General features: G+C 35.4%; 1 protein-coding gene across 3 annotated transcripts in view; it reads left to right on the forward strand.

The window, feature by feature from the left end:
- LOC141555077 (two pore channel protein 2-like) overlaps positions 1-10410 on the forward strand; it is a 51951-nt gene extending 41541 nt beyond the window's left edge. For all 3 annotated transcript variants that reach the window (XM_074287667.1, XM_074287668.1, XM_074287669.1), the window contains 8 exons: positions 18-82; positions 697-784; positions 2187-2256; positions 3159-3378; positions 5830-5920; positions 7100-7213; positions 7502-7623; positions 9817-10410. In XM_074287667.1, coding sequence (XP_074143768.1) covers positions 18-82; positions 697-784; positions 2187-2256; positions 3159-3378; positions 5830-5920; positions 7100-7213; positions 7502-7623; positions 9817-9962 — 916 coding nt within the window. In that variant the 3' untranslated portion in view covers positions 9963-10410. The remainder of the gene's footprint in view (positions 1-17; positions 83-696; positions 785-2186; positions 2257-3158; positions 3379-5829; positions 5921-7099; positions 7214-7501; positions 7624-9816) is intronic.
- The last annotated feature ends 238 nt before the right edge of the window (positions 10411-10648 follow it).

The raw sequence follows: 10648 nt of genomic DNA on the forward strand, positions 1-10648 counted from the left end.
CTTTTCCATTCCTTTAGGTTTGATACTTTAATCATCATTGCAGCCTTGATGGCCACAATAGCCAATACTGCAATTAAGTCAGGTAAGGATCACATCATTTTTGTTATTGTTGCCTGAGTTATGATGGTGAGAAAAAGTTATTAAGCAAATGTTAGCCTTGGGCACTCAAAAGTAGTCTTAAACAAAGGCACAGCCTCTATTCTTCCAGTCTATGGCTGCTTACAGTTTTTAGATTCATAGGATCATAGAAATAAAGCTGTAAGTCTCTCAGAAGTTAGGACTGAACTGGGCTTCAAATGAAGTATCACAGTCTCCCTGGACCCATAGTTGAAGCCCTTCCATTGCACTTGCCAAAACTTATATTTCATTGACAGTCTTTGAGAACCTTGAGTTGCCTCCATATTCTAAAATATGAGGCACTTATGTGACACAGTGCATAGAGTGCTGGAGTTGAAATACAAAGACCTGAGTTTTAATCCTGCCTCATGCATTTGTTGTGTGGCTCATGGTAAATCATATAACCTCAGTTTCCTTATCTGAAAATGAGAAGATTGGATTCAATGACTTCTAGGTTCCCTTCCAGCCCTAAATCTATGATCCTATGAATTATCCTCTAAACCAATAAAAATTCAGATTTTGTTAATAAAAGGAATGGACAGAACAATGGCAAATCAGCAGATGTGTGTTATTTTCTAGCCGTTGAATATAATAGTCAACAGATCCTGGATATTATCTTCATATTGAGACTCCTCCGGCTCATAAGGATTGTTGACAGCATTCAGAGGTAAAAACTAAAATTATATAAAATAAATAAAATAAATAAATAAATAAAAAATCTCAAAGAGTGATATATGGCACAAGTATATCATAGAATGTTGGAACTAGAGAGAACCTAGAGATCATCTAGTTTAACCCCTAATTTTATAGATCAGGGAAATTCAGGATTGGAAACGAGAGTTGTTTATCCAAAACTAGTTAGTGCTAAATCCTGGGTCTTTTAGAAAACAGTTCATGCTAAGCTTGATACATAATAGCTACTCTCAGCGATAAGAAATAGAATATCCTGGGTTGAAACTATTCTTGCATTAGAGAAGAAAATACAGTCAACTAGATGAATCAGAATGGTAAATGGGGGTGGGGGTGTATATGTAGAGAGAATAAAAGAGGGGATACATGAAGATGAGTTTGTTTTGGGAACAAGCTAATGAGGCATTTTGGAAAAAGAGAGAGAGGTTTATGCTTCCAGTCTGGTTTTGTGAGGTAGAAAAATATAATCAACTGCTTGCTAGCTTTTGAGGAAGGAATGAAGAAGCTGGGGTCTCTATAAACACAAACACCCAGAGAGCTTGGGCAGATCTGTGTCATTGAGATGCTTGTGCCAGAGAATTGTGGCCATTCTCTGATTCAGCCCTAGGCAAACGTTTTTAGTCATCTCCAGGACTCCTCAGGATTGTTCTTCACCAAAATAAGAGGGGAATAAAGTCAGCTGAGGCTGGAAAGCAAGGTGTTCCAAACCTTGGATATTTTCCTGACTGCAGATGCCTTGAATTTACCCTCCAAGCTACCTTAATCTTAACTGCCTACCCTTTTGACAACTGACATTTTGACAATCTATGCTGACTTCAAATTCTGCATGTTTCTGAGTTCCTGCTTGCATTTATTTTTGACCCCATGCTTTTATCTGCTCCCTCCAGCAGTTGTATCTTCTTGTATCTTTTTATACCTGGGTACCTATTGTTATCCTGAGCTCCTTCTGTATACTATCTCTCCCCCCACCCTTCCCCCCAAATATCAAAGCTTTCTAATCTAGCACTATAAGCCATTAGGTCCCATCCTTAGGCTCTTATCAAATATCTTTCTTGAATTCTGTTAACCTTAGCTTAGATAAACTTCCAGTTGTCTATTGTCATTACCTCCTTTTAAAAAATAAGAGACTTTAAGGGAGATTATGAGATTGTGGAAAAAACTATTGAAGAGACATCTGTGTCTAATCCCAAAGATTCTGATGAGATTTACAAGTGCAAATCTTGGTAAAGAGTGAACTTTTTTGACATTAAAAAAAGAGTCACAGGACAGTTTTTTAACATTTGAAAAGCCAGGGTAAGATCTGTGTGCCGTGTTGTTGTACCATATTTCCTCTATATTTGCACCTTTGCTATAGCTTTGAAACTTTTATTTGACCTTAGATTCCGGGTCATATTGACAACCTTAATTAATATCATCCCCACAATGCTGACATTTGGAGGACTTGTTTTGGTAAGTGTGCTTGGTAATATTTATTCTGAAAATAAGAGTCACATACATTCTTGTTCCTGAAAACTATTCTTCTGAGAGACTTTTAAATCAAAGAAAACAAAGGTAATGTTACTTAAAGTGATTATAATTGAATAGTTTATAGAATCTGTTTTTATAGAAGATTAAATCTTGGCCTGGATTTCAGTATCAATTGGTTACTTAGCAGTATCAAAATATAATGGATAGGTGGATTTGGAATCAGAAATATCTGAAGTCCTGTCTCAGATACCTTTAGCAAGCCACTTAGTATCAATTTCCTCATCTGTAAAATGGGGATACTAATAACCATATCATCTCAAAGAATGATTAAAAGAATAAACAAGAAATAATTAGCAGAGAAGACACTAAAATTAAGAGGGTTTGGGGAAGGCTTCCAGTTAGGAAGACAGGATTTTAGTTGGATCTCAAGGAAATGATGGAGATCAAGAGGTAGAGTGGGGGAAGGAGATCAATCCAGGAATGAGAAACAACCAGAGAAAATGCCAAGAGCTGAAATAGTGTCTCATTCATGGAATCGAGCAGGAGACTGTGACACTGGATTGAAGAGTATGTTTTGGGGATTAAGGTGTTAGAAGACTAAAAAAGTAAGAGAGTACAAGTTATGTCATTAATAATTTTTATTATTGTTATTAGCATCATCATTATGATGTCATTATTAGCTACCAACTGGTTAAATAGTTATTGGACTTTTCTTTTTAAAAATAAGTTCAAGTTGAAGCCACTGTCACCAATTTCCCACTTATTCTCTTTAGTTTACTATAAAATAGGCCACCTGGTTACCTAGCTGGGCTTTCTTGCAATATAATTCTTCCAATGCCTACCATCCTCTTGAATATAAATGGCTCAATGGACTCACTTTCCAGGTGGTGTACTACATCTTTGCTATCATTGGGATGGAATTATTCAAAGACAAAGTCCAGTTCTTCTCTGAGAGTTCCACAGATACTCATGCTCTTGACTGTGGGAACCCAGCCTTGAAAGATTCAACATTTGCCCGGAGCAGATACTGTAAGAATAATTTCAATGACCTCGCCTCTTCATTCATCGTACTGATGGAACTCACCGTGGTAAATCAGTGGCACGATATCCTTTCTATGAAAATAGGGAAGGGTGCTATTAGAAGGCATATATTTGAGAGAGTTAGACCAAGAGACTGCTAGTATGTCCACTGGCAAAATTATTTTCTAAATTTTTACTTAGATTTATACCTGAAGCTAATAGGAAGACCAAGTAGTTGATTTGCCTATGTCACATAGAAAAGCCCTATATTGAATCAAGTCATTGTAGTCTCAGAAGTATATAAGATCAGAGAATTACAAACTTAGCCTGGAAGGGATCTTAGAGATCAACTACTCCACTTCTCTTCATTTTATAAAAATGCTGAGACCCAGAAGAAATTAAATGTCTTATCTAAGGTTAATCGGCCAACAAGCACTTCTTGTGCCTACTATGTGCCAGACACTATACTTAGAGTTAGGGATACAAAGAAAGGCCAAAAAAATTGCTTTCTGCTTTCAAGGAGCTCACAATCCGATGGGGGAAGACAACTTGTAACTACATACAAGTAAAATAAGTGTATAGTAAATTGGAGATAAGGGGAAAAGCACTAGATGGGATTGGGAAAGGGTTTCCTAGGGAAGTGGGCATTGTGGGGATTTTAGCTGAAGGAGCTAAGAGGTGAAGATGAGGAGAGAAAGAATTCCAGGCATGAGGGAGCAGTCATTGAAAATGCTTCAAGGCCAGAGATTGAATATTTTATATGAGAAAGAAGAAAACCAGTGGCACAGAAACATGGTATATGTGGAAGGGGGAGCAAGGAGCAAAAAGAGTGGAAAGGTGGTAGAAAATAGATTGTGGAGGGCTTTAATAGAAAATGAAGTAGAAAATTTTATAATTTTTTCTGGAAGCAATAGGGAGTTATTGAATTGGAGAGTGATGGGGTCAGATCTATACTTTAGCAAGAACAATTTGAGTGGAGGATGGAGTGCAATGGGAATTGATGAGGCAAGCAGACTAGCAGACCATTGCTTAAATTTAGTAGTGAGATGACATGGCAGTGTTAGTAGTAGTAGTGTCAGAGAGAGAAGGGACATATTAAGTCAGTTTTTACAAAGATAGAAATGACAGAACTTGGCAACTGATTGGATATGGGAATGGTGAGTGAGTGTGAGTGAGAAAGAAGTCAAGAATGATACTTAGGTCTTGAGCTCAGTGACTAGAAAGTTGGTGGTAACAGGGAAGTTAGAGAGAAAGATTTGGATGTAGGAGCATGTGTGTGTGTGTGTGTGTGTGTGTGTGTGTGTGCGTGTATGTGTGTATATAGTTAATAAGTTCATTTTTGGTCTTGTGAAGTTTAAGGTCTACAAGGCATCTAATTTAAGATCTCAGGAAAAAAAATTAGGGCTGGAAAAATAGATCTGAGACTCATTTGCATAGAAACTGCAGTTGAATCCATGGAAAGTGATAGGATCACAAGAGAAATAGTATAGAGGAAGAACAGAAAAGGTCCCTAGTCAGAGCTTCAGGAGAAATCCACAAGTAGTGGGAACAATCTAAAGAAAATTCATCAAAAGACTGTGAGATATATATAGGAGAACCCACAGTGACTAGTGTCATAAAAACCTAGAGAGAAAAGAATATCAAGAAGAGAGTGATCAACAGTTGTCAAAAGCGGTTAAAAGCAAAACAGTTAAGAAGGATGAGGACCTAGAAAAGTCCATTAGATTTGGCAACTACCGGATCATTAGTATCTTTGGAGAGAATAATCTAGATTGAATTAAGTGAAGGTTTTTTGAAGTCGGGGGAGACATGGATATATTTGTAGTTAGTAGGGAAGCAGTCAGTAGACAGTGAGGGACTGAAGGATAATGAGAAAATAGAGATGATAGAAGGGCAATCTGTTGGAGAATATGGGATGGAATGCTATTCCTTGTGAATGAGAAATGGGGTTTAATTTAGCAAGGCACCTCTTCACAGGAGACAAAAGAAGGACTAGATAGTACCGGAAGGCATTTGAGGAAGGTGAGCTAAGGAAGAGGAGAGAAGAGAAATGAAGAGGGAATTCTCAATGAATGTCTTCAATTTTTTTCAGTGAAATATTGCTCAAGATTCTCAGCTGAAAGAATGGAGGTGAGAGGGAACTGTGGGAAATTTTACGAAAGATTAAAAAATTGGGAAAAACCACTAGGGTGAAGGGAATCAATCAGGGAGATATAAAAGGATTGCCTTGTCAAATCAAGGATCCTCATTATATAGATACTAATGGCAGGCATGGGCTGCAAACACTGGTCTTCTGACTTTAAATCTCATGTTCTTTCTGATATACCAATAAAATTTGGAAATGGAATTTAATTAAAGCAGGGAGACTTCTAGTGTCTCCACACATTGAAAGAGCTTCCTTGATTATATATCCATAGATTGATTCTTAGACCTTAGAAATCATCTAGCCCAACCATCTCGCTTTTTTTTTTTTCTAAAAGATCAGAAAACTGATTTTTCAGGTATCTCTTTTCTCTTTCTACCTTAACTTCATACTTATTGCTGGTGGTTTTGCCCTTGTAACTCATGAGGCTACAAAACTATTTTTCATTGCTTTTCATATTGTGGTCGTCATCCTCATTGTTAAGTAAGTTCATGGGTTCTTTCTTACCAATGCTTGGAAAAAGGGTTTGGATCTTTTCCTCTCTCTGAATCCCATTGCACTTTGATTATATCTCTCTGATGGCCCTTATCACATTCTACCTTTGTATTATAGTTCTTTCTGGATATGACTTATCCTTTCCTATTGGACTGGATGCTTCTTGGTGACAAAAAAAAAAATTGGCCTTATCCATCTTTATATTATCCATGATGAATTGACACATGCCTTATGCATAGTAAGTGCTTAAGTGTTTGAATGAGTAGAAAAGAATATATTCCTAAAACTCTCTTGGTAAATTTGTCAATGAGAGGAAGACCTGGAAGTTAAATTAGGGGAAACATTATAGGTGCCCTAATTTAGTCCTTTTGTGATCTTCTACAGGCTGAATGGGATAAAGATTGAGAAAAAGCCATAGATTTGATAATTTAAACATCATTAGCAACTTTAGAGGGAATATTTTAGGTTGTATGATGAGGTAAGAAGTGGGACTGCAAAGATTTAAGAAGAGACTGCAAGGAAAGGAAGTAGAGGTACTTATTATAGATTGCCTTCTTTAAAAATCTTAATCACAAAAGGGAAGAAAGAGCACAATAGCCAATGAGAATGAAAGGATCAAATGAAGGTTTTTGAAGTTGAGAGACATGAGTATATTTGTGGAAGTCGTGGATGAATAAATGAATAATCCTATCAATATGTAATTATAGAAGTGATGAGAGAGATGGAAGCAAGTCAATTATAATGTCTTGATCCCTTGTAAACTCTACCCAGTTCTTAAAAAGCTACAGCATTATTATTATTTTGCTAAAGACCTGTTTATAAATAATTTCAAACTAGGACTAAGCTTCCAGAATCAAGAGTTGGAAAGAAGTTTAGAGATATTTAATTGAACCCATTCCTCTACAACATTTCCAGAGAATGGAAGTCTTCCAGCCTCTTCTTGGAACCTTTCATTAAACCAGATCCCATTTTCTTTGCAAATTAAATGCTCACTCTGTGAAGTGGATGGAGAGGAGTAACTCATCTTTAAAAAATACCCAAGCCCCGAGAGAACATTTGCAACAGCCTGATTGATGTAGGCTCCAATACATTCTTATGTCTTGTATCTTTTTGCAAAACCACAACTGATAGTTTATATATTATCTTTTGCTTTTCTCTCCATCACAGCATTTTTGTAGCATTCATTTTGGAGGCCTTCTTTGTGGAATATTCATTAGAAAAAAGTGAAATAGAAACTACTATTGAGAAGAAAATTCAAGAGCTGGGTATGGGAATTCAAGAGTAAGTAATTTGTTTACTTGTTTCTCTGAATTCTGAAAGGTAAAAGATACTTCTCTAATATATTAACTTGCATATGTCTAAGATTTGTATTTCCCCCAGGGTACTATCTCTTATAGTGCTATGCACTTAGGAAGCACTTGATAAATACTTGGATAGATGCATATAAATAATTGAACTTTAATAAATGATATTATGAATCAGACTTTAATGGAATGTGCTTGTACTTAGCCAAATATGCTGTTGAAATAAATGCCTGACATTTCACATTATTTCTGTTTCTATTAATAGGGAAGATGTCCCTGATGGACAACTAATAGATAACATGGAAACAAATGAAAATGATCTTAGTGGTGGAGAAGAAATGCAAAAGCAAAGCTCAAAAGGATTGTTCTTCCGAATTGCTTCAAAAAGTAAGTACTAACCTCACTGAGAACTAGAAGCCTTAGTCAGTCAAGAGCTACGTTCCTCATATGTAAAAGGAAGGGATTGGATTAGGAGCTCTCTAAGGCTCCTTCAATTCATATCCTCTGATTCTATGTGATTTCTTGTTCATGTTTTCCCATAATCATCCCTTGGGCGGGGGTCTATTCAATTTGATAGAGTTCTTCCATTGGCCTTCTTAACAGCTTCAAACTATTGGATGAACCATTTGTATTATCTTTTCTTTCTCATTCTATTATAAAGTAGCAAATTAGGAGAGCCTTATGTCACATTAATCAAAATTATCTATTTTGCATGTAATTTTGTTCTCTATCTCTTGTTTGGTCATAAATTCTTCCTTCTCCATAAATCTGATAGATAAACTATTCTTTGCTCTTCTAATTTGCTTATGTTATCATCCTTTCTCTCTAAATGATATATCCATTTTGACTTTAACTTGTGATAATGACTTGTGAGATGATGGTTTATGCCTAAGTTTCTGCCATGCTCTTTTCCAGTTTTCTCAGCAGTTATTGTCAAATAATGAGCTCTTATCTCAAAAGCTGGAGTCTTTGAGTTTATCAAACAGTAGTTTCCTATAGTCATTAATGATTGTGACTTCTGCACCTAACCTATTCCACTGATCCACTATGCTATGTCTTAGCCAGTTTTGGTAATATAGTGATATATAGTTTTGTTGAAATGGTTTTGGTCACTGTCACTTTATAATGCAGTTTTAGATCTGAAATGGGTAAGCTACCTTTGCATTTTTCATTAATTTTCTTGATATTCTCGATCTTTTGTTCTTTCATATAAATTTTATTATTCTTTTTTTCTAGCTCTATAAAAGTTTCATTCTTTTATAAAACATCAACCTAGCCAATCAATTTTCATTTATTTGAGTACCTTAGGTGGGGTTTAGACTTGATCTTTGGAAGTCGTTTGCTAAATTTATAGATGGTGTCTGGTGACTTCTATCTCCCCTTTTAGTATCCTTCTCATAATTTGTGACATCTCTCTACTTATTTCTCTTGTCCCCAGGGCTTTCATGGCTTCTCAGGGCCTCTTTCTTCAGTGGGCTTTCCTTCTATTGTATTCTGTAGACTCTGTATGTTCCCTCTTCCTTACTCCATCAGAGTTTGGCTTTAATTGTCTCCAGTAGGAAAGAATCTGATATATACATATTTTTTAAGGCGTTAGTATTTGGTAAAGTGTTTTTTTCATGTTAACAGGGAATTCTTGACTTAATTCAAAGGAATGAATCTCTAATGGTAGGCTTTTATTTATTTATTTATTTTGGCAGAGGTATTTTCTCACTGTTTCTAAGCTTATACTACATAGATTGGTCTATTAATAGGTTTCTATAAAACTCTTTTTCTCTTTAACTCCCCTCACATCCCTAAGAGTCTTTATTCTGTTTTGATTTTGATAGAAGTTCTTGATAAAAAGGAATATAGTCGATCTTTGGTATAGGAAAAGGAACTATATAATATCAATTTTTCTGCTAATTTTTTATTTTAAAAAGACATTAGATTACCCCAATGATCATGAATGAATTACTGGCCAATAGGTAACTTAGCAGATAACCCTATATTTGAAACATGAAGGTTTAATCAGACTTTAGACAGTTCCAAAGATCTATTAAGAATAGCTGCAAAAAGTAATTTATTACTAGAGTAAATTCCTTAATGGAAGAGAAACTTTTTCTACTTAGTCTTTGTAGTCCTAATGCCTTGCCCAGGGCCTGGCATATAGAAGGTACTTAAATGATTGTTGAATTGAGTTGTAAGGGGATAAACATTTATTGTGGTAAGCAACATAGACAGTTGGTGGAAAAGAAGGTGTTATGTGATGGTGATGGTGATTAGCAAAGATGCTGATGATTCTTTCATTCTCAGATCTTTTGTGTGTATATGATCTGCCCGTACTTAAATATGAGTTCAATTGGAATTGGCAGGTTTCATTACACAGAGAAAGATGCACTCACTATGTGTGGAAGGTGACTTTTGAATCACTACTTGCTATTTATGTTAATTTTCTTGTTTTAGTTTTAATCAAGCAGATTTAGAGCATTTTATTGGTTTAGTTTAGCACATGATATTTGATTGGGGGAGCCTCTGAATCATTTTAACCCTAGCAACTGTAAAAATGAAAAAACTTTCTTTATCTTCTCCTCCTCTCAGGGTACAGGACAGTAGATGCATTATTACAACGGATGTTTGAATCTGAAATCTCTCCAGAAGACGAAGGACCTTCTTTGGATGAGATATTGAACCTTTCACCCAGTGATATGTATCCAAAGAATCCAACCTTTGAAAATTCTGCATAGTCCCAGCTTGCAAAGGGAACACGACTGGAAATATGATGAGTGGTATCATTTTTGGGCACATTTTATCTGGGTGATTTTTTTTTGTCATGGGACCAGGATAACTTTTTAGCTCAGAACTCACCAGAGATCCTTTTCTTTGTACAGCTATTTTGCCTGAAATCGAAAAGAAACTTTGAAAACAAATAGGAAATATTTTATGCAGGGATTATTAATAGCACTTACTGTGCATGCAGGTGTACATATGGAATTTTATTTCAGTGTATATATAAAATCTTAGTCATTTATTTTTACACAATACTTTGCTATACTATTAAATAGATGTTGTCATGTTCCAAGAATTTAAAGTAATTAAATAATTAATGGAATATTTTCTAGTGCAGTAGCTCCTACAGGTTGCTTTTTACCTGATGGAAAATATGAATGTGGGAATAAAATTAAATAGATATTACATTGTTATGGTTTGAGTTTTGAAATACCTTTTTCCTTTTTGACTTCTTAAAATCTAATCCATTCTTAGTCTTTGGTAATTCTTATATAAGTATTAGTACCTATGAACTGGGAGTTTCCCCCCCCAATAATTTCATAATAACAAATATTTGTATTTGTGCTTTAAAGCTTATAAAACACTTTAAAAACATTATTTCATTTTATCTTTACAACAATCCTAGAAGGTGAGTGCTATTATT

Source organism: Sminthopsis crassicaudata, chromosome 2, assembly GCF_048593235.1.
Source record: "Sminthopsis crassicaudata isolate SCR6 chromosome 2, ASM4859323v1, whole genome shotgun sequence".
NCBI lineage: Eukaryota > Metazoa > Chordata > Mammalia > Dasyuromorphia > Dasyuridae > Sminthopsis > Sminthopsis crassicaudata.